The following is a 24,823-nucleotide window of genomic DNA, read 5'->3' on the forward strand; positions in this document are numbered from 1 at the left end:
TGACCATCTGTTTGTCTTTGTCCACTTATGCCCATATATGAAGATCTCTGCACACACAGTACCGGTTGCGGAAAACTCTGATGTCAGACTTTATGCCCATATCTGGAGAACGCGCGTGCCGATGGGAAGAAGGGTTCTCGAGATACGCGGATTACATACATACATACACATTCACAGAGATTTTGTGTTGACTCATGTGGCGTACGTGATGTCAGAGCCTTTTATGAAGTGATGTCACAATGACTCAGCGCTTGCGCCGATTTCCTCCGGAACAGCCTGATGTCAACAATCAGCTCCGCATAAGGAGATTCCGAACGTTTCGCGCCGGTTTCGGAAAACCGCGAGTCGGGTCGGGTCGAGGCCCGGCACTGCACTCCGCGCGGCGGCGGGGAACGCGCGTGCCGAATCTGAAGCCGGTGGGACGAACGGTTCTCGGGATACGCGGATTACAAACAAACAAACAGACAGACAGAGATTTGTCGCATTTATAGATAGATAAGATTGTCATGATTTTTTCAGAGACTATTGATTATTCCTGCATATCCAATAGCCTATACAGAATGTTATTCTTTAACCCTATTGGAACAGATTTTTGGTGTAATAGTAAGGCTCAGAATCCCAGTACAGGTCAATTCCATCGATCCGTGGAATAGTATAGCCCAGAGCAGTATAATCAGAGAGTGGTGTCACCGCGGGGTCAGAAACAGCGCTGGTCACGTGGTTCATTGTCACTTTACACCTCATAGACTTCAATGCATTTTGTAAACTTCCGGTTCGCCGTTTGTCACTATACGCCAATAGATGTGTGCGCAGAAGACCTGGCCCCATGAAGTGAACGGGAGTGACGCAACTCTCCATTCTAGGGCTCTGGTATAGCCTAGCCAGGATGGTGACGCTTGCCTTCGTGAGCTCGGTTGCGTTCGGGTGAGCGCCGCCGTCCCTTTAAGAGAGTTGACGGCAGCTATTTGGAGTAACAGTCAGTGAGGGAGAGACTGGATGCTCCCACCATCCTTACGCCGGCTTTCTATCGAGGCGTGGACCCAGACAGACAGCTCTCTCTCCTCTCTTAGCTATAGTCTTCTAGCATAATAATCCACAGCTCTCACTCTAAAACGCAACGCCAGTCTAGCTGGAGAGGATAGAGAAAACATGACTCCTCCAACTGCTGTCTCATAGCGGCCGGCTTTTATTTGATCTATATCTCTTCATCAATTATTAAGTATTTTGCCACTCCAGAGGCCGGCGCCGCTTTATTTATTATTATTTCATCGCATCATCATCATGGATGATGATGTGTTGGCGGCGGCGGGGGGGAATTGTAACGGTTTCCCGTTGAGAAGAAGAAGATAGCCGTGGCCGATCATTTCTGCACCATCATCATCAGACAGTGAGTGGACATTCAGTAAAAAAAAAAAAAAATCTCCATCCCTTTTAGGGCTGTGGTACTTTTATTGTCATGCCTGCTGCGGTCTGAGACAGAGATAGAGAGAGAGTCAGAGAGACAGAGAGAAGGATCCGAGCCGGTGTGTGTGTGCGTGCGTTGGGTGTGTGTATGCCTGTGCACGCGCACACACGCGCACCGCGCGTAAATGCACCAAGACTTTCTGTTAATTCTCCTTTTTTTTGCATGAGGAGGAGGAGGAAGGGGGGAATTTAGCCGGGATCGTAGTAGTTTCAAGGAAGGTGGTGGTGGTGGTGGTTGGGGGTCCGCGGACCACCGCGATCATCATCATCATGCGCGAGTACAAGGTGGTGGTCCTCGGCAGCGGCGGCGTGGGCAAGTCGGCGCTCACCGTGCAGTTCGTCACGGGCACCTTCATCGAGAAGTACGACCCGACCATCGAGGACTTCTACCGCAAGGAGATCGAGGTGGACTCGTCGCCCTCCGTGCTGGAGATCCTGGACACGGCGGGCACCGAGCAGTTCGCCTCCATGCGCGACCTGTACATCCGCAACGGCCAGGGCTTCATCCTGGTGTACAGCCTGGTCAACCAGCAGAGCTTCCAGGACATCAAGCCCATGCGGGACCAGATCATCAGAGTCAAGAGGTGAGGGAGTGAGTGAGTGAGTGAGTGGAGAGCAGCGGCGTCAGTTCAGAAAAAGCTAAGGTATGGCAAAATGACAGGTGTCTTGCAAGACACCCAGTCATGTTGCCATACCTTAGCAACAGGCACGGTTACAGTACACTTTATTATTTTCCCCTGTAGCCAAGGTATGGTAGTTGCCATAGCTTGCCATACCCAATTGATGCCTCTGGTGGAGAGGAGGGCGCGCGCGCGCGGGTGTGTGTAGTGTGTATGTGTGCGCGTGCATGCGTGCGCGTGTGTGGTGGGAAAAAGTAGGCCTACTCTCAAAATGTTTTACTCAAGTAAAATGATCAATACTGGCACTCTGGCAGCAACATAGAAACTGTAGGAAATAGACCTACTACTAAAATTCAAATTTTTATTAAAGTATCCTACAAAAGTAGGCCTATTAAAATGTAACTCTTTCTACAAGCCCATTGTGAGCTTGTAGATTGGATATCAAATGGGTGAAATGTAGACTATATAGGCCTAGGGCTGAAGTGGGTAATGTGTGTTTTGTAATACTAATCAAAATCTTCAAAATAACTAGTAGTTTTCAAATAATTGCAGTGGAAAAGTAAAAGTAGCTTACAATATTTGCCCCTGAGATGTAGTGGAGTAGAAGTAAAAGTACTGAAATCTGGAAATACTCCATTAAAGTAAAACATGTACTCAAGTGCAGCACTTGAATAAATGTACTTAGTTAGGCCTAGTTCCACCACTCTCTATGTGTGTGTGTGTGTGTGTGTGTGTGTGTGTGTGTGTGTGTGTGTGTGTGTGTGTGTGTGTGTGTGTGTGCGTGCGTGCGTGCGTGCGTGCGTGCGTGCGTGCGTGCGTGCGTGCGTGCGTGCGTGCGTGCGTGCGTGCGTGCGTGCGTGCGTGCGCTCACACAAACACAAATGAAATTTTGAACTGTGTGAATCTCTTTCGAAACTGTCAAGTCTCTGATGTGACAGACTTATTCTGTAACTGCAATTAAGTCAAAACTGTGTTGAAATGTTTTCTGTGTCATCTCAGAGTTAAATTAACACTGCATTTGAAGTGTTAATTGATTTATACTAGGAGCAGTTTACACCTACCAGTAAGACTTCCTAATTGGGAGGTAAGCAACCGTCATGTCGCATACACAAACTTTAGAAGGCAATCGTAGCCAATCAGGAGGGAATATGGGAAATGGGACAGATCCATGACTTTAGAGATACTGTGTACCTACCGCTTTGCGTGATTTTAGGGCGAAATATGTAGGAGCAGTGTCCAAAAATGTGTTGTGCAAAAATCAGCCTGATGGTGGCACTAGAAGAGGGCCATGTGAGAAATCAGGGGCGGAGGTTGTGATTTGGCAGCCAAGGAGTGTGTGTGCAAAGTTTGGCATCAATAGGGCCAACGGTGGCAGAGATAAGGGACATACAGACAGACTGACTGACTGACGGACTGACAGCGGGTGGAGGTTTTGGTAGTAACTGTGACCTGACGGTCACAAAAAACTAGAAAGGAGCGCAGATCCCCGCCAGACCGGGTTGCCTACCCAGGGGCCACACAGTTTGGAAGGCAGTCATAGCCAATTGGGATGGGATCTGAAAAATATAACCGAGATATCTCGATCAAATGACAATCACATAATACGTACTGGTTTGCGTGAGTTGTGAACAACATTTAAGGGAGTAATATATAGCAAAAGGCGTGTTTTGGAAGAAAACGTGAAATGGTAGAAAGGTATAGTCTGGCACAAATGGCAGGGCTCTATAATTATGTGGAGTTCTGTCATGATCTTACAGTGAGAGTCATATAGGCCAAAACTTGGAGAAGACTGTTATAGCAATACCGTGAGGCCAATGTAAAAATGAATAGGGTGGGTGGTTCCTTGGCCTACCTGCAGTGTGTGTGTGTGTGTGTGTGTGTGTGTGTGTGTGTGTGTGTGTGTGTGTGTGTGTGTGTGTGTGTGTGTGTGTGTGTGTGTGTGTGTGTGTGTGTGTGTGTGTGTGTGTGTAAAGTTCATGATTTGTGGCATTTTGTGCAAAGCCAATCAGCCAATCAGAAGTAGCCTGATTTCAGACTCTGCACTGGAGCTTGTCCACTCAGAGAGTGGGTGGGTCTATTGGCTGGAGCCAGGCAAAATCAGAAGGGCATCTGAAAAAGCTTCTTACACAGTATGTATTGTGATCACGTGCCCGCATACAGTAGTTGACATGTACCGATTTGCTTGAGTGTTGGACACAATCTGTAGGAGTAGAAGCAACAAGTGTGTTAGGCACAAGGCTACAATGGCGATCAGAAGAATCCAGAGGGGAAAAAATCGGATCGTACGAAGAAGTCAAAAGGTGAAGTTGCTTGTTATATGAGGCCAACTTGAAAGACTTGGGGGCAGAGGTTCTCCCTTGCTGTTCACGGACAAACAGGCAGACAGGCACACTCACAGGAGTGAAAACATCATCCCCCGCCATCGGCCGCTCCGGCCTCCTGGCGGTGGATAATTAACTCTGCTGCAGATTTTGCAGTAGAAGTGTTCATTGATTCTGAGCAATTCCACCTAAATCTCAGACAGCCAGAGCTGGATAACATTTGCTCAGCGTCTCTCTCTCTCTCTCTCTCTCTCTCTCTCTCTCTCTCTCTCTCTCTCTCTCTCTCTCAATTCAAAGGGCTTTATTGGCATGAGAAAACATACGTTTACGTTGCCAAAGCAGAAGTGTACACAGTACAATGCAATCAATCAATCAATATAATACAATCAAAATAAAGTATGTACAATTAAAGGGAGTCAAACAGGCTCTCTCTCACTCTCTGTCTCTCTCTGTTCCTTTGTCTTTCTTTCTCTCTCTCTCTCTCTCTCTCTCTCTCTCTCTCTCTCTCTCTCTCTCTCTCTCTCTCTCTCTCTCTGTGTTATGTGTGCTCATCTGGTGTGAATCAGAGTCCAGCTGTGAGTCTCTCACCTGTCATTCATCAAACCCGGTGACCCCTCCCTCCTCCCTGGGTTTGATGTCCCCTGCTTTGATCACATGACCATTCCATTACTCAACACTCTCTCTGTCATTCTAGTGTTTATCAAAATGTAAAATGCAACATCTTCACGTCAAGGACCCCCAAATGAATGTGTATTTAGTAGAGCAACCAGACTATTGTTCTAGCCCATTGTTCATAGTATTCTGGATACACAATCTGATATCATCAGTGATGTCATTGATTCTGAGTGTAGTTGAGTTCAATGGGGGAGTGGTGCTAGGAGTCCAATGATGTCATCAGTGATGTCACTGATTCTGACTGGTGTAGTTTGTGTTGAGTTATATGGGCGAGGAGTCCAGTGACGTCATCAGTGATGTCATCAGTGAAAATTCTACTCGGTCTGTGAGGGCTGTGGGCTGTTCAGAAACCTGTCTGCCAGTGACATCATCGATGGGAATCCAAGCTAACAGAAACTGCAGGCTTTCTATTCCTGAAAAATATTGTTTAAAAAAAAATCTGCCTAACAATGGTGTGACTGGCAGACAGGTTTTTGAACTGCCCACAGCTCATAAGAGACACAGGCCGAGTAGAGAAAAAAGTTGCTATTTTATCTTGAACATTAGTGAGGACAAATTATATGAAGATAGGTTGAAAAGTGGTGAAGTCGTCCATTAAATTAAACATCATGTAAGTCTATTGAAGATGGGAAAGACCGTGGCCATGCCTCTGGAGAATATTGTGAGCGAAAACACTGTTGATTTTGAGTGTTCCTGCGCTTGCCATCCTGGTACAATGAAAAGTGGGACCCCTCTCGAATTTTAATAGTAAGATTGGCTAAAATGAACCCGCATAATGGAGTTTTATATGAATTGTACACTATGTAAGTACATTCATGGTGTGGAACATAGCTTAGAACCTTGCTATAGTACTGAGTATATGTACCAAGAGTGGAACCCATAACCGGTCTGCTGGAAAACTTGCCTCGAAGTCCAGTGGCACTCCATGGGTCCCTTTGGCAATCATAATAAGGAGATATTGTGTTGTCATGTGAAGCATGAAGATATTGTGATGTTACGTGAAGCATGGCAATTATGCAAAAGGTTAAATTAAACTCCTGTAAGTCTTCTATTGGAGCGGTTTGAACTGCTCAAACTGTGGTGATGTCATATTGATGATGACACTCTTGCCAAAAATATAGAGAGGCGGCAGCCTGCGCACATCGGTGTTGTCAGGCATGCACGGCAACCGTTTGTGTTGTGAGTGAGGTCAGACTCAGCATCGTATAAAGATTTGAAAATATTTTTGAATTCCACTTCTTTCCACAGAGACCAGAGGATGAGTATAGTGCCATGAGAGAGAAAGGAGAGGATACATACTGTACATTTTGTCCATTACCCAACAGAACCTAAAGCTCTGTCCCTATCACAGTCCATGTATAGATGCAGATTTGATGATGAACCGCCACTCCAGGAAGGAGTCTTCCCAGACTATGGTCTGCTGTTCCGATCCTACATACTTCAGATCTCAATCTAGCCATGATGACTTCTACTGCCAAAAGCCCGTTATGGGCGGCCAAGGTTTATAACATTTATAGCTGTTGCTGGTGCCACCATTGACTTACGTTATGTTTTGATGAGCCCCGCAAGCTTCGTGCGTGTGCACGTGCGTGTCCAGAGAAGATTGAGGAGGTACTCCATTTGTTTACAAACGCTCGCGAAACTCGCGGTAAAAAAATCGCGGTAAATTCGCGGTAAAGTGTCGCCGTGAAAACAATCAGCTCTCTGCCTCCATGGGGCTGTTTTTACCTCATTCTCAGATAAAGCCGTTCTTATGTTTCAAAGTAGAATCTAAAGCCATGTAAAATCCTTCCGTGTGGGGAGAGACAGGGGGCTTCCTGCCCTGGCTGGGTGACGTAATGGATTCAGGGCATGCAAAGGGAAGCTGCGGTCTCGAAAAGTTAACTATTTGTTGACTCGTCCCTCGACGATATAACTTCCTGTGGCAGGGTGACATCTAGTGGCCATAACTCGTCCCTGAACGCGTTTGGCTCCCCAAGTGTTAATGGACAGATCCCCTCAGAATCCTTTCAGCAAATCACCAGAATTGTACCCAGCCAGGAGCAAGGAGACACAGATGAACCAATATATTACGGTCATCAAAGGTTTACCAAGACTTTAAATCAACCAGAAGAAGTAAAGACACATCTGCTGACTCACATTTGTAAACAGTGTGACAAGAGTTTCAGTCGGTTAAATAACCTGAAGACTCACCAGCGTACACACACTGGAGAAAAACCTTTTCACTGTAAAGAGTGTGACAAGAGTTTCAGTCAGTTAGGTGACATGAAGAGTCACCAGCGTGTCCACTCAGGAGAAAAACCCTTTCACTGTAAAGAGTGTGACAAGAGTTTCAGTCAGTTATGTAACCTGAAGAGTCACCAGCGTGTCCACTCAGGAGAAAAACCCTTTCACTGTAAAGAGTGTGACAAGAGTTTCAGTCAGTTATGTAACCTGAAGAGTCACCAGCGTGTCCACTCAGGAGAAAAACCCTTTCACTGTAAAGAGTGTGACAAGAGTTTCAATCAGTTAGTTCACCTGAAGGGTCACCAACGTATACACACAGGAGAAAAACCGTTTCACTGTAAAGAGTGTGACAAGAGTTTCAGTCAGTTGGATAACCTGAAGAGTCACCAGCGTATCCACACTGGAGAGAAACATTTCATCTGCAAAGAGTGTGACAAGAGTTTTAGTCGGTCAAATGAACTGAAGATTCACCAGCGTATCCACACAGGAGAAAAACCTTTTCACTGTGAAGAGTGTGACAAGAGTTTCAGTCAGTTAGGTGACCTGAATCGTCACCAGCGTATCCACACAGGAGAAAAATCTTTCCACTGTAAAGAGTGTGACAAGAGTTTCAGTCAGGTAGGTGATATGAAGATTCACCAGCGTATCCACACTGGAGAAAAACCTTTCATCTGTAAAAAGTGTGACAAGAGTTTTAGACGGTTAAATGAACTGAAAGTTCACCAGCGTATCCACACTGGAGATATCCACACTGGAGAAAAACCCTTTTGCTGTAAACAGTGTGGCAAGAGTTTCAGTCAGTTAGGTCACCTGAAGAGTCACCAGCTTATACACTTTGAAGAATTGGCCAAGCAAAGCTTGGCCAATGGCAAGATTTGTGGAGGCACATAAGTGTGTTCAGACATGATGAAAGAAAAAGAAAAGCAATACTGCTAAAATAAAAAATTCTACATACAATAAAACATATCTATTTTTCACGATGAGGGTGAACAACCAACTTGTCATACTTCAAGTAGGCGATGTTTCCTTTCTGACGTTCAGAACAGTTCCTTTCTTTTTTGCCAGACACTTTCAGAGAAGTCTTTGTTGATATAAAAGTTTGTGCCCTTCAGTTTGTTTGCACGTTTGAAGATTTCTTCCTTGTCTTTGAATCTGAGGATCTTTGCCACTATTGATCTCGGGCGTCCTGTAGGATCATATTTACCGACGCGATGAGCTCTCTCAATTTTTCGATGAGTTTGGGATCAATTTTAAGATGGTCGGTGAACAGATTTTTTAAGCGGTGAATGCCGCTTCCAAGGAGTGGCTTTGTCTGTCCTGTACATGTTTTTGCCAGACCCATGAAATGGGTAGGCCTACATAAGCAAATGTCTGTCCGGGTTTTCTATATAAAGGGTATATATGATGATGACATGATGATGACATGCCTACAAAAGGCATGATGTCATAAATGATGATGACAGACAGGGGGTCTGGCACAACCAGGTTGACCTGGTCTAGTTTTTTTAGGATTCCCATAGATTCTCAAGGAGTGGCTTTGTCTGTCCCGTACATGTCCAGTGCATGCAGAATTGAGGATTGGTCAAGCTTCACATGACAATTTGGCCCTCCAGACAAAATCATTAATTCATTCAGAATTCATAAAAATATAGAACTAAAGCACATAGAAAGTATAGATCTAGAACACAGAATGTATAGATCTAGAACACAGATTTCATAGCTCTAGAACACATAGAATAGAAAATTCACCGCTTCACTTCAAACTGAGGTTTGATTTTTAACTTTGGTCTCTGCGTCAGACCAAGATTCTGATTTCACATCAGGAATGCCATCAATGATAACATTGCTTCTCCTTAATAAAGCGACACGTTGTGAGCTTGTAGATCTTCTGTTTTCCTAAAAAAAAAAAATGCAATTCATTAGTCATTACCAGTAAGACGCCTCAGGGTGACATTCGACCTCGCCCTTTTGGCCAGTGATGTATATCGGACCAGTTACCCATATATGGAGACCCCTGGTACCCATATATGGAGATCTGTATATGTATATGGAGATATGCTGTGAGAGCCCAAACATGCTTACCCAGTTATTCGTTATGTGAAAGTCCTATGACGTCTATGACATCTGACATCATAACCTTTTATGCCCATACATGGAGATCCCTGTCTGTAGAACCAGCCACACAGACAGCTCAGAGGCTGTCTTGGCCATCTGTCTTGGCCATATACAGTACTGTATGGATTCTGTTAGTGTGGTATGTGGCCGATGTGGCCTCCATATGGGAATTCCCATATGAAGTCCTGTTATGGGCTTAATATTGATGACATCAGGGAACTCCATATATGGGCATAATAGGGATTCTGTTAGTGTGACATCACAGTGAAGCCAGAGCGTGATTTCAGAGCGGCAAACCCATTCTGTTAAGAGTGGTTGCCCTGACATCACAGTGACATCTGAGCATGACATCAGAGCAACAAACCCATAAAACCACAGTGCAGGCGTGACAGACAGACAGAGATAAATACAAAGAAGCTGTGACCGTCTCTGCGACCTATGGTCACAATTATTGTGGGCTCGCTATAAAACATTATAGGTCAAGTTTATTCTCCTAAAAAAATTACCGACAGTACAAAGGCCCTTAGCCAATGAGGAGCAACGTTCTTGGTGACATCACCACCAACAGGTGCGACCTGATATAAATAGCAACAACACGTGGGCTAGAGAGTAGAGACCAGTATGTTATATCAGTATTTTTATACCAAAACCTTTTAGACCAAGGTTATTCTCCTAAAAAAAATTACCGACAGTACAAAGGCTTTACGATTGGCCCTTAGCCAATGAGGAGCAGCCAAAGGGTAGATCTTTATGCCCATACATGGTGTTACATGTGAGCCCACGCTGTTTCGTAGGAACAGCATTTCTAGTTATTATTATTGAAGCGGTGAAAACCGCTTCCAATGAGTGGCTTTGTGTGTCCCACGCCCATATATGGTCATTTCAGTCCAGAATTAACAGGTTTTTTCAAAAACAAAATGTGTGTTTCATGTCCATATATGGTCATCTCAGTCCAGAATGAACAGGCTTTTTCAAAAACAAAATGTATGTCACCTCATGTCCATATATGGTCACTCCAGTCCAGAATGAACAGGTTTCTTCTGTCTCGTACGTCCAGAATATCAGTCCAGAATGAATAGGCTTTTTCAAAAAGCAAAATGTGTGTCCCATCTCCATATATGGCCATTTCAGTTCAGAATGAATAGGTTTTATCTGTCCTGTCCTGTCCTGTCCTGTCCTGTCCTGTCCTGTCCTGTCCTGTCCTGTCCCGTCCGTCCGTCCGTCCGTCCGTACGTACGTACGTACGTATGTGTGTAGTGTCCGTCCCGGTCTGATGATTGGATACTTTGAGGATTGGTCAAGCTTCACATGACAATTCGGCCCTCCAGATAAAATCATTAATTCATTCAGAATATAAAGAATGTACAGATCACAGAGTTCATAACTCTAGAACACATTGAATAAAAGTTCACCGCTTCACTTCGAACCGAGGTTTGATTTTTATTTTCCTGGATACACACTCCAGACTGTTAATACACGGGTGACTAACAGGTCATTTTGACCAATTTTGAGATCGCAAAGTGCAATAACTCTCCCCGTGAAGGTCTCAGAAATATCCCCTTTTCCTAAATACTCAAGACATATGTTCAGGTCTCACCCATTCCTCCCCCTCCCAGAAGCAAGGAGAGAATACACCTTTTGTGCTCCCCATTTGAGAAGTCAATTGAAATTCTAATTCACATTTGGAAGACAATCGAACCCCCGCTGGCAGCAGGGGAGGAGTTGTTGCTCTCCTGGGCCAAAAGGGAGAGAATTTACTTGTCAATTTGACTGATAAATGCAGTCAGAGTGGGAGTGATTTTTGTGACTTAAGAAGTCCTGCATTGAGTTCAATGGGGGAGTGGTGCTAGCTCGAGGATTGGTCGAGCTTCACATGACAGTTAGCTTGCTGCAGATTAAAAGTCACGGCAACCTCTTGAGTCAAAAGGCCCAATAAAATCGCACCCGTGCGAAGTGAGCGGTGCAAACTAATTCCTGCGCGAATCAGTGTTGATAGGAATGCATGGCAATATTGTTTTTGTTGTGTATGATGTCAGTCTAGAGGTCTGCTCAGACTATATAAGTCTTTATCGTGATTTCTCATCAGTTAGTTGACCAAGCTACGGATTGTAACTTGTAAGAGTGTCGTAGTGTAATGATAAGTGACCTTATTTACCTCCAGAGAGGCCAGAAGATGAATATTTTAGTTTTTCAAAGTCTGTTCATTTGTATTTTAAACTTGTATTAGCTCCCTATCATTTATAACCTGTAAGATTTTCCACAGTCTGTCTAAAAGTGTGGCTATTTTATAGCTTTTAAGTGATATACATCTAATACAATTTTGAAATTCAAGGTTAGCACCGCTCAATAGTTTTTTATGACGTATTTTACGCGGCCTAAACGCGTTATGACGTATTTTACACGGCCTAAACGCGTTCTAAATCAGGGTTAACCAATCGGGTGCCTCTGTGACTATGACATCATGGACAGATCAACAGAATCGAAGTGTTTCATTGGTCTAGCGAACTCATGTCATCATCATTTGTGACATCATAGTTTTGGTAAAAAAGCGGTCTATAGGAGCGGTTAGCACCGCTCAAAAATGTAATAATTATTATTTTCTGAAATACTGCTGTCACTCACAATGCTCACAATCTTCAGAAATACTCTCACAATGTGTCACGATGTGATGCATTGTCAGCTTGTGGATCTGCTATTGTCAAAATATTTTTATACATTTCAGTACTTTTACCTTTGGTACTTTAAGTACATTTTGATGCCGATCTATATAGCCTACTTTTGCACTCTTACTCAAGTAAGTTTTGAATTACTTTTTTTCTTCCTGTGAATTAGCCTACTCTCCCCGTGGAGACATGGAAACCATGGCTTTCTTTTTTCTTTTTCTTCCTCACATTCCTAAGCCAATAATTTGATGACCAGCAGTGGTTCCCTATGATTTGACTTTATTTATTTATTATTATCCCCATACAGCTTACTGTACAGTCACAGCAGCTACTCTTCCTGGGGTCTATGGAGACACGAAAGACCCTGCTTTGTTCCCTATGGAGACACAAAGAGCCTTCTCAAATTATTGGCTTAGAAATACGACAAAAAAATGACATTTATCCATGAATTCAATACTCCATGGGGTGAGTGAAAATCACACCCGTGTGAACTGAGCGGTGGTCGTGGAGGCTGCGCAACAGCAAAACAAATATATAATAATAATAATAATTATAATAAAAAAGTTTTAAAAAAGATTTTTAAAAAATATTAAAAAAACATGTGAGAGAGAGAGAGAGCCATCCATCCATCCATGTCACTCAGGCCACCACTGGTATTGCAGTTGATGCTCAGGGCAGACTAGACTCAACAGCACCTCTCTGGTCACCAGGGGTACTTAGGCTACATACGGACGCACCCACCCACCCACATACATACATACACGGACGGATACACACACGGCCACGCTATGGAGACGGTGTGACCACCGCTCAAAAAGATAGAAGAAAAGTCATTAGGGGTTGAACTGTCCCTTTAAGTATAACATCTGAGCACTTCTTCCACCACTGAATACAGGCACACGCGCACACGCATACTGTACACGCACGCATGTACACACGCACGCACGCACGCACGCACCCTCTGACACCACACACAGTCACACACACACACACACACAACACATATCGTCAGCGTGTCCATCCTTAATGAAAAAAAGAAGAAAGGAAAAAAAAAGGGGGGAAAAAAGCAGGCCCCTTAGCTTCTGCTCTCCATTAGCGGGTCAGGCCAGCCTTCTCCCAGTGGTGCTGCTGAGCCAGCAAAGCGTCAACAAAGCCCCACGCTGAGCTACGGTAACTTTGTGCCCACTCACCACAACTTAATGGGATTGTGCTGGGCTTGTCGGGGGGCCAAGAACACATCAGGCCTCCATTAGCTAAAGTCATATAAAAAAAAAGGCCTAATGCCATACCGGACCCCCCCCCCCCCCCCACACACACACACACACACGCCCCTGGCAAGAGTGTGAGATCGTATAGGTTAGTTATGGTGGCAGACGAGCGAGGCCCCACATATCACCTTCATTGCAGGGAAAGCGGTGTTTTTTTCTAACTTGTTTTCCGCGCTCGAGGCACAACTGTGTCACTGTCTCGAAATAGCGTTTAGCGTGGCATAGGTCACAGAGCTCACAAAACAGATGCCAGATTCAAAAAAAGAAAGATATTATGGAATATGCTTCTGTGTTGGGGACCGAGTACTGTCTGATATACAGTTGTAAATATTGCATTAATAATGTGTGGTTGTCACGAAATCCCATGGCACACTTGTCCCACTGCATATTTGAGAACTACTACAGTGTGACTGACGCGTTGTGAGCTTGTCGATCTGCTATCTTTTTGCTATTTTGGAAAATGTGGGGGAAAAACAATGACATTCCCAAGATACACATGCCAGATTCAAAGTGGTTAAAATATATCGAATTTGCCTCTGTATTGGGAACTGAGTACCTTCTTAGACTATTTGCCAATTGCTGCTGTAAACATATTTCAATATTGTAAAAAAAAAAAAAAAGATTATAATACTGGTGGGTTTAGTGTGTGCCCTCTCAATGTCCAGCCTACACCAGGGGTCTTCAATGTTTTTTCAGGCCAAGGACCCCTTAGCTGAGAGAGAGAGAGAGAGAGAGAGAGAGAGAGAGATGAAGCAGGGACCCCCACTACTGTATACAAATATTATTTTGGGGTGTCTCGACATGAAAAGGTTGAGAACCATTGGGCTGTATGGTACAGAAAAGTAAGAAAAGAAAGTGGTGATTGTACAAAAAAAAGTTATGGAGGTGGTATTATTTTATTTATGTCATGTGCTCCGTCATCAGTTGAAAGCACGTTGTCAGTGGGTTGGGGCTGTTTCAGCCGGGCCCTCTGCCAAGCTGAAATGGAAGCTGTGCTCCCTCTTCAGTGGTGGAAAAAGTACTCTCATTTCTTACTTGAGTAAAAGTATCAATGGCTTGAATGGGACATTTTTTATTGAGTTCTCACATAAAGGTGTGACAAAATTGTATTCAAATATATGCAATAAAAGAAATTAAAGACATACCAAAAAGAAAACAAGAACAAAAACCAGACAAAGGGTGAACAGCTCAATACAATGTTCATAAAATTATCTATACTTATCAATACACACAGTCAATCATTCAGAGTGGTAAAATGCAAAAATTTAACTTTTCCCAATTATGGAATATGGTCGCTTCCTTTGGGCTTGTTTTTTTTAGAACTGGCAGCTTGCAAAATCTGCCAACACCGCTTGCGGTCAAGATCACACAGAGTAAACCAAACAAACCCTGGTGTGTCGACGGGCTGTTTTTTCAACACAACATCTGGGGCGTAGTCCCCTCCTCGTAATCTAATGATCTCCTTGCTTGGTGGTTAAAAAAAACAAAACATGTTTGACGGTTTTATCAAGCGTGTTCAAAGCGCTCCGGAGTCCGGACGGCCTTTCACGCTGCCCTGATGCTGTGTCTAATAACAGGGAGTTCTGGCTCTGTACACGGCCCGCTGACTATGGGAACAGGGTGGGGACTTTAAAAACTACGTATCCCAGGGGGCCTTTGGGTGGATGGAGGGGCTATAGCTGTGAGAAGAAGAAAAAAGCAACTGCTTTGACCTGAGGAGGTTAGAGTTTGAAACGAAACAGAATGTTAACAGAAAGGGCTTCACTCGAGTGAATTTGTTGAAGTAGTTGCATAGAATGGGCTGATAATGAAGCTATGTATTAGGGTTGGCCACAGTGGTGTAGTCTGGAGTGGTGATATTTGAGCGGTGCTCCGGAAAGTAGCTAAGCTCCAACATATGGCTTTGTACGCGGCACAAAAACATGTCCGGGCCCCCAAAATTGTCCAGGCCCCCAACAATATCCGGACTCTGAAGCGTAGCCTACATCTTGGCACAAAGTGCTCACAGTTTGTTTTCCATGCTCTGAAGCAGGCACGTGCACACATAGACATCAAAGGGGGCTTGAGCCCCTGCCCTTTTACCCGTCTGTAAAAAGTGCCCTCTCCAGACCATGAATGCAGTTTTTACTATGGTGAAAGAAATGCAAATGCCCTCTTCCCATGCCATACCTGAAGTCAGCATTCAAGAGAATTGCCTAAGTCCAAGTCCAAACTCTCCTGAACTTGAATGCAGCATCTTATGTTGAAAGAATTGCCCTCACTGTCCAGAAATCCACACCACATCTCCAGCATTGCCTCTTTTATGCTTAGTTTAGTGTGTACCGAAATTAGCTGACCTCCAAGCTCACAACGCGTTTTGCTGCGACGCGTTGTGAGCTTGGAGGTCTCCTATATTCAATATTTTCACCACAAGGCCATTTATGAAATTTCAGCCCCTGCCTCTCTAACATTCTCTGCACGTCCCTGCTCTGAAGCGTGGCCTCCATCTTGGCCCAAAGCGATCAAAGTGTGTTGGGTCCTAACTTTTCCAAGAAATACTTTGATTTACATAACTATAATATAAGAAAGAAATATAGGATTGTAGAATGCATAATTATATCGGCTCAATCAATATGTGATGGTTGAGAGACAAAGACTGTTGTTTAGTCTACCAGCAACTAATATGCTATAACTACAGCAGTATAGGCTGACTAGGGCTGTCACGATTATGACATTTTACATGACGATTAACTTTCTCTCAAATAATTGCGATTAACGGTTTAATTGTATTTTTGTCGTTGACAATTACATTTCTGTTTGGCTTTTAGGCTTTGAAGTTACACATGGTAGATATGACACATAAGCTAAATATACAAAGAAATTACTTGACATATTTGACAACTTTATACTTAAAAAAAACATTGATAGTGGAAATAGCCGATCTACAAGCTCACAACGCATCGCGATGCGACGTGTTGTGCGCTTGTGGATCTGCTATTTCCACTATTTTTGACATGGAAACGATTATGACGATTACGAAAAATAATCACGATTATGTTAAATAATCACGATTAGACGATTATGTAATAATTGTGACAGCCCTAAGGCTGACCTACTGTTATGCAAAGTAGCCAAAGTAGAAACTAACAGACATGTTGCCCCCAGTGGTGTAAAGTAATTGAGTACATTTATTTAAGTACTGTACTTAAAGGAATTATATGTAACTTTAAGACTATTAAAAAATGTATATGTATATACATTTTTAGCAGTCATTTCCCTTCATTAGTAACTATATTATTGTGCTGGGCTGTTTCCTTGTAGAAAGACACATCCCCTGGTTGTATTTCTGTTCTGTTCCACTCTTTATGTTGACATTAAATGTCAACAGAAATAGTGGAGGGACGTTTTTGTCAGGGGGAGCTCAGCCAGAGCTCTTAATTACTCCCTTGGCTTTGAACTTCAAGGGGGTTGTACACTTAGGTAATTGATTGGGCCATAAAAGTGTCAAGTCCTCGTTAGTGATCTCTTTAATCAATGAAAGCATCAAAGACAACTACCTGTTTGATGCCTGGCATAGAGGGGAGGGGGAGGGGGGAATGTTTTTGTGTACACACAAGCTGGCGTATTCTTCCTATAAGTACAGTTTTGAGATAATATCTCAAAACACACATATTATAAAGTTCAAATATTATTTGTACTTTACTTGAGTACTTCCAATTCCCAATACTTTTACTTATACTCCACTACATCTTAGATTCAAATGTTGTATGTTCACAAAACATGTGGTGATGATCGTTGCAGCGGTTTGAGAGACCAGCCCTGGACAATCACACACAACCACAGACCAGACGGCTCACCTCCTATAGCAGGGCTTCTCTAAGTTGAAGTTGAAGAAGTCCAGGAGTGCCTCAATACTTTGATAATGTTAGGAATGTATCAATGTCACTTCAGTTTAACCACTTAGACCAGGGGTATAGACCAGTATTATGGCACACACTCATGTGTCAGCAGGGGTGTCGCACCAAATTCTGGGCCCTGGGTACAAGGATTCACTCACACATTTTGTGCTTTAACTTTTGAAAATTAGCAGATATACAAGCTCACAGCGCTGCAAGCTTGTAGATCTGCTATTTTTTGAAAAATCGTGAAAATGTGTTTAAGTCTTTGAATATTTCAAATCCTTCTAAGGTTTCTTTGAAAAACCTGTGTTTCTATGTCAGTGGTGCTCAAACTCTTTCATGTTAAAGACCCCAAAAATGATATGTATTTGGCCACGGACCCCCATCTCAAAATACTTAGTTCCAGGGACCCCTCAGAAGCAATTTTTTAGTTACAAATGTTCACTTAAAAATACATTATTTGCACACATTTTCACGACTTTTCAAAAATAGCAGATCTACAGCTGTGAGCTTGTATATCTTCTCTTTTTCAATAGCTAAAGTATAAAATAATTAAGGCCCCTCCACCTTGGGCCCTAGTAACTCAGTCATTAATTCACAGTATATAGCAGGGGTTTTCAAAGTGGGTGACGGGGAACCCTGGGGTGCCACGACGGCAGTCCAGGGGTGCAGCAAGATAATTTGATAATATTTGAAATCTATTTGGACATTTAAAAACTTATTTAGTATCATTTTAAACTTGAAGTACAAAGTTATTTTCAGTCAGTTCTAACTAAAATTATCTTGCTTTCCTCGCAACATTATTGCTAAAATATGCTATGAATATAAGGTGCTGGGAGTGAAAATTAGGTACATAATAATGTAGGGGTGCCTCGGATGAAAAAAATATTTATAGGGGTGCCCCGAGCAAAAAAAGTTTGGGAACCACTGGCCTGGTATACATTATATGGCCCAAGCGTGTGCCACCAAAACTGAGTAGTGCCGGAAAGATGGAAAGAATAAAGTCGGACATGTACTATAGTCTGGTTCCCCACTAGGGTAACCACTATAATTACTTGTGACAGCAGAGCGCACAAGTAGAGTGATGAGTGCTGTCTTTGTGGGTATGTGGCTGACCATACAAAGGCTGGAGCAGCCAATGAGAGAGCTGCGTTCTCGGTGACATCACCAACGAACAAGTGTTGTCACATCACCCACATACAGACAGAGCTCATCACCCTACCTGTGTGCTCATGTAGGCCATATTTGGCTATGAGTGCAGTCTTGTCTAGTTTTTATTAAACACAACCTGGCCAACAGGGGGTACTTTGTTTGGCATCGGCAACTCTTTTTGCCTTGTTTTTTGCCCGCTGTAAACAACTACTTTTTTTTTTCTTTTCATACTTCTCTGTAACTTTGTAACCTTGACTGCTGTGCTGCCTCTGGGTGACTGATTCACCCCCTTGAGATAATAAAGGTATCTAACTCTCCCGTTACCTATTTATAATAAACGCCCCCCAAAATGCCCCTACAGCATGCTGCTTTCACTGGGAGCCGTGGGCTTGTCTAGAGTACCGGAGGTGGCCTCATTCGGCTTGTAAAAGTTCTCGATCTGGTCCTTGTACATGTCCATGACCACCGGTCTCCTCAGCTTCATGGTGGGACCCAGTTCTCCCCCGGGGATGGAGAAGTCATGGTCCAGAACGAGCCATTCCTTGACACGGTGGGCGTTGGAGGTGGCGCCTTCGTTGACCCGGGCGACTCCCTCTGCGATGGCAGCTTGCACATGCCGGTCCCGGCCACCGGCAATCTGGGAGACGCGCGTGGACTCGCTGCCCAGCTTCCTGCACAGCTCCACCGCCTCGGGCGTCAGCTCGTCCTCCGGGGTGCCTGTCTCCTCGTTGACCTCGCATTTGACGGTGAGCAGCATGCACAGGAACCTGCGTTTGTCGCCGACAAGCATTGCATTGCTGATGAGCGGCACGGCCGCCTTCACAGCATCCTCGACGGGCACTGGAGGGATGTTCTCTCCGCCCGCGGTGATGATCAGCTCCTTGATGCGCCCGGTGATGAAGAGGAAGCCGTCCTGGTCGCGCACGCCCTGGTCCCCGGAGCGCAGCCAGCCGTCCTCGTCCAGGGCCTCTTCCGTCTTGCCGGGCGCGTTGAGGTAGCCCATGAAGACGTGCCGGCCCGAGAAGCAGAGCTCGCTCTTGTCCTCGCTGATCTTCGTCCTGCACCCGGGCATCTCCCGCCCGCAGCTGCCCAGTTTGAAGCCTGCGCCGGGGAGGCAGATGGCGTGTGGCCCCGTGAGTTCGCTCATGCCGAACACGTCGTACACGGGGATGTCCAGGCTGAGGAAGAACCTCTGGGTTCCCTCGGTGATGGGGGCGGCTCCAGTGTAGCACTTGCTGCAGCGGTCAAGGCCCAGCCTCTTGCGCACCTTCGTGAACACAAGCTTCTTGGCGATGCTCTCGGCGATGAAGCGGTTGAAGGGCGCACGCCGCGCCGCCTCCTCCGGGCCCAACTCGCCCTTGCGCATCCCCACGCGCTTGGCCCAGGCAGCCACCTTCCTGCGAACAACGGATGCCTGGGCGCCGGCTGACTTCATCCTCTCCTCCATCTTCTCCCAGACGCGGGGGACGCCCATGAAGAACGAGGGGCGCACTTCCTTCAGGGTCTCGACCAGGGAGCCCTTGAGGGCGTCTGGCTGCGCGAAGGACACGGCCCCGCCGATCTTCATGGGGTTCCAGATGTCGATCATCTGTGCGGCGATGTGGCTGAGGGGGAGGTAGCTGACCATGGACTCCTGGAAGTCGGTGGCGTCCGGCAGATTCACGAAGCATTTCTGGGCGAACGCCGACCACGTCAGGTTGTCGTGGCTGAGCATGACTCCTTTGGGCTGCCCCGTGGTCCCGGAGGTGTAGATCAGTGTGCAGCACTGGTTGGGCTTCTGGCTGGCGATGACGTCGCTCAGCGGGTCCTCCGGCTCGCAGCGTCCCAGCTCCATAAAATCCTTCCACGTGTAAAGCTCAAGAGTCGGCTTCTTCTCTATTAGAGCGCCTTCGTCCAGGGCGCCTATGTACTGGACGACGGCCTTCAGGTGCGGCAGCTGGTCCTGGACCTGGAGGATCTTCTGGAGCTGCTCGCGGTTCTCCACCACGAGCACGTTGGCCTCGCAGTCTTCCGCCACGTACCGGCACGCCTGGGGGGAGTTGGTGGCGTAGATGCCCGCCGCAAACCCTCCCGCCAGGATGGCGGCGACGTCGGCGATGACCCACTCGGGGGAGTTGAATCCCAGGATGCCCACGCCGTGGTAGCGCTCCAGCCCCAACTTAAGGAAGCCCTTGGCCGCCGTACGACAGTCCTCGTAGTATTGCGCGTAGCTGAGAGTCAGCCACTGCTCACCGACCTTCCAGCGCAGGGCGGTGTATTCGCCGAAGCGCTGCACGGCTGAGGTGAACATCTCGTGCACGGTCAACGCCGGCTCGGCGGCCACGCCAGACTCCTCGATTCTCAGCGTCACCTCCTCGCTGCCCTTGGACGTCCAATGGCGCGGCTTCTCTTCCACTGTCGGTGGAGGCATGGAGTCTGGGTCGTTGACAGTCTCTCCGGGCGAGATGGGTGAGGCCTGTTCAGTAGGTGGTTGTTCCATCGCCACGGCTCACACAGTCACGTTCAAATTAGCTTATTTGGCTACTTTCACCTACAGGGGATCGCCGGCTTCTCTTTATTGTGCTGCTCGCGAGGTCTCTCGTCTTTTCTCGCTCTGTCGTGTCTCGCTGTTCAGTTATTGTTCTCTTTTTATGCTATGCTATTCTAATGCACTGATACGTAGGCCTAATATACACTGTATTATGAATTGGAGATGCCAAAGTCAGTGCTTATATAGCAGTGTTCTGACATCACTCTGACATCTGACATCGTTAAATGTCTGAAAATGCACATGGACATGAATCCAACATATATGTGCCATTTCAAAACTCACATCCTGCCATTGGCAAGACAGTAGATTTCCAGTGGATTGGCAGAACATTGAGCTTATCAGCTATTCTTGCAATTTTTATGCCCTTCTTTGACTTCAAAGTTTATATCTACCTATGAAGGTGGATTCTGCTTTTCAATAGGAATGGAGTGGTTTCTTGACATTTATGGGTTTCTATGCTCCATTCTCCATAACAAATTGCAAAGCAAAACAGGGAAAGAAACTTGTGGAAAAGATGCATTTGCAGGAAATGTTCAGGAAAAGAGCAGTAAAGCCTTGAAACGGCACATCTGTATTGGAAGACATAAAATAGAAATACCAGTAAGACTCCCTATTCGGGAGATAAGCAACCGTCAGGTCACATGTATACACAAGCTAAATGGGACAGATCCATGTTGATGACATGACTCTAGAGATACCGCGTATGTGTTTTGCAAGAATCGGCCTCATGGCGGCGCTAGAAGAGGGGAATGTGAGAAACGAGGGGTTGTGGTTGTGGTTTGGCAGCCAAGGAGTGTGTGTGCAAAGTTTGGCATGGATAGGGGCAACGGTGGGGGAGATATGACTAGGGGAAAAGTGTGACATGACGGACAGACTGACTGACAGCCGGTGGAGGTTTTGATAGTAACTGCGACGTGACGGTCGCAATTAACACTGATGAAACAAGTCTATGAAACTAACTATGACATTTATGGAAAAGTTTAATCTGCAACACAATATTATACAATATGTTAGTGGGGGGGGGGGGGGGGGGGTGGTCCCTCAATTTGGGGATACTTGACACGAAAAGGTTTGAGAAACCACCGTTTTAGATGGCCTGACATTCTAAAAGAATTGGGCTGCTGTGTAAAAAAGGAAAGAAAGAAAATGCCAAAGAACTTAGTGGTTTAATTGTGGGACCAATAAATAAGTAAATAGCCCAGACAGACTCCAAAGACATTCTCCATCTGCTCTGCAGACCCTCTGCTCTTCATCTGTTCCTCTCCGCAACGTTTGTGGCAGTGGTGTAAAGCAGTGGTTCTCAACCTGTGGACCCCAGGGGGGGTCCCCAGATTGTTTTGTGGGGTCCCCAGATGATTAGCTTAATGTGAAACATTGTTTTCTCACTCAACAGTAAACAAACCAACATACAGTATAAGTGTACATAGAGGGTATCTGCACATTTCTAAAGTGACACATTAAGGACTAGTAAGACCCTTTTAATACCTATAAAATAAATAAAATAACATTGGCCATATTGTCAAATATTAGAGGCAGAAATTGTGAAAACAGCCGAACGCCTCGCAACGCGAGGCTTTGTGAGCATGTAGATCTGCTATTTTTACAATAGAACTGTGTTATACAAAATGTAACGCCTCAACTCTTAGTGCTTGCAGTTAAAATATGATTATTTTGGGGGTCGCGGCCTGAAAAGGTTGAGAACCAATGTTGTTGCGACCGTAGGTCGCAGTTACTTGCACACTATCCAAACCTCCACCGGCTGTCCCTCCGTCACTCCCTCTGTCACACGTCACACGTCACACTTTTGCCCTGCTCATATCTCTGCAACCGTTGCCCCGATCCATGCCAGATTTTGCACACACACTCCTTGCCTGCCAAACTACAACCTCCAAGGACCCCCGGAGTTTCGGGGACCCCCAGGTCCCTGGGGGACCCCCAGGTGTAAAAAATTACCAAATGTGCAAAAATGACCAAATGACCACCCCAACGGGGCTGCTCTCTCTGTGTCACACACACACACACACACACACACACACACACACACACACACACACACACACACACACACACACACACACACACACACACACACACTCTCTCTCTCTCTCTCTCAAACATAATGTGTGACCTGCCAAGTGGCAAGGAATGTTGGTCACCCTGCTCCTACAGATTTTGCCCTAAAATCATGCACACCAGTACACAGTATCTCTACAGTCATGTAATCACAATGCATCTGTCCCATCTAGCGCCACCATCAGGACGATTTTGCACAAACTACTTTTTGGCCTATTTATGGAGATAAGCGACCAACGGTCGCTTATCTCCCGATTAGGGAGTCTTACTGGTAAACTATGTAAAGTAACTACCGGTAAGTGCATTTACTTACTAGTACAGTACTTTTACGCACAGATTGCTTAGTTGGAACTAACTATTGTATAATAGGCAAACATTAGCTGAAAATAGCGGGTCCACAAGCTCACAAGTCACAATGTGTCAGGATTTGGTGTATAGAGGGAAACTAGAAAGATGTGTGGTCGCCATGATGCGCGTCACACTTGCAGATTAATCCCGTCCTTGTCCCTTTTATGCCCATATATGGAGATCCCTGATGTCATCAATGTTAAGCCAGTAACTTGGAATGCCCATATATAGACATACAGTGTCAGTCTCGTGTGGTCTATGACGTCAGACATCTATGATGTCAGTCATCTCCGTATTTGGGAAAAGTTACATTTTTCCATTTTCCAAGTCCATAGAGAAAATTAATTCACTAATAAATTAATATAAATTACACTATATACAATGTATCTCTTAGCAAAATGCAATAAATTGATTCCCGATGAAGCTGGGAAAGGTTGAATATTTCCATTTTCCCATTCAAGTCAATAGAGAAAATTAATTCACCAATACATTAATATAAATTAAACTATACAACGTGTCTCTTAGGAAAATGCAAGGAATTTAATCCCGATGAGGCCGGTCGATTTGACATATGGCCCAAGAACATGCCACCAAAACTGTGGGAGGAGTAGCGTGGCAAATTAAAGTTGCAAAGATGGAAGAAAGTCAGACAAGTACTGGTTGTCCGACTGGTTGCCCTGTTAAGGCTTGAATAACCATACTAAGAAAAAAAAGGAAGAAGTTTTGGTTCCAGTCTTTCTTTTCTTTTCTTTTTTGAGATGGACAGCTTATAAGACAACACGGTGCCATGGCATTGGTCCGACATTTCATTGTTCCGACATCCCATTAGTCAGAATACTATGCCTAAACCTAACCCTAACCTCAGTAAAACTACGCCTAAACCTAACCCAAATCCTAACCCTAACCTCAGTAAAACTATGAGTAAACCTAACCCTAAAACTTAACCAAACTAGGACTAGGACATGCAGGACTTATGGGCAGTCCCTGTACAACACAGTATAGAAAGCAGTATAAATGCAGCCTGTAGTCATTTACATCCTCATCCTCATCCTAAAACAAAAATACCACGGAACAGTTCAAATACACAGAAATATACAAATAAAAAACTAGTACAAGTTGCACACAAGTAACTCCTGCGCGTATATGGCCTCGTGGGACGAAGCTCGGTGTTTGGCACGGCAGCCGTGTGCATGCGTGTGTGATTTGTGCGTTGTGCTACAAACATGTAGCTCAACGCATACATTAAGCATATAGCTGTCAAACAATGTGCAATGCTCTCTCTGCTAATTAACAACACATGCTGCACAGCTGGGGGGGAAATGCACACTGGAGAAGATGGGCTTGATGTTCTCTCGTAATTGGTTTGCGTATGTGGGTATGGTACATGTGCGTGTGTGTGTGTGTGTGTGTGTGTGTGTGTGTGTGTGTGTGTGTGTGTGTGTGTGTGTGTGTGTGTGTGTGTGTGTGTGTGTGTGTGTGTGTGTGTGTGT

The 24,823-nt window shown here is 45.1% G+C and overlaps 2 protein-coding genes across 2 annotated transcripts in view; one reads left to right on the forward strand and one right to left on the reverse strand.

Annotated features, from left to right (window-relative positions):
* Positions 1-1,734: 1,734 nt before the first annotated feature.
* The window catches only part of LOC308309306 (ras-related protein Rap-2a-like), a gene marked incomplete at both ends in the record, with an annotated part of 35,091 nt that continues 12,002 nt past the window's right edge, over positions 1,735-24,823 (forward strand). The window contains one exon of the mRNA XM_080754850.1: positions 1,735-2,048. Within this exon, the coding sequence (XP_080610976.1) occupies positions 1,735-2,048 (314 nt within the window). The remainder of the gene's footprint in view (positions 2,049-24,823) is intronic.
* Positions 18,738-20,861, reverse strand: LOC308309343 (long-chain-fatty-acid--CoA ligase ACSBG2-like; the record flags this gene model as incomplete). The annotated part of the gene is made up of 1 exon (XM_080754893.1): positions 18,738-20,861. The coding sequence occupies one exon, from the start codon at positions 20,859-20,861 to the stop codon at positions 18,738-18,740; it is 2,124 nt and encodes a 707-aa protein (XP_080611019.1).

This window comes from Nannobrachium achirus, assembly GCF_963921795.1.
Source record: "Nannobrachium achirus genome assembly, chromosome: 24".
NCBI classification, from domain to species: Eukaryota; Metazoa; Chordata; class Actinopteri; order Myctophiformes; family Myctophidae; genus Nannobrachium; species Nannobrachium achirus.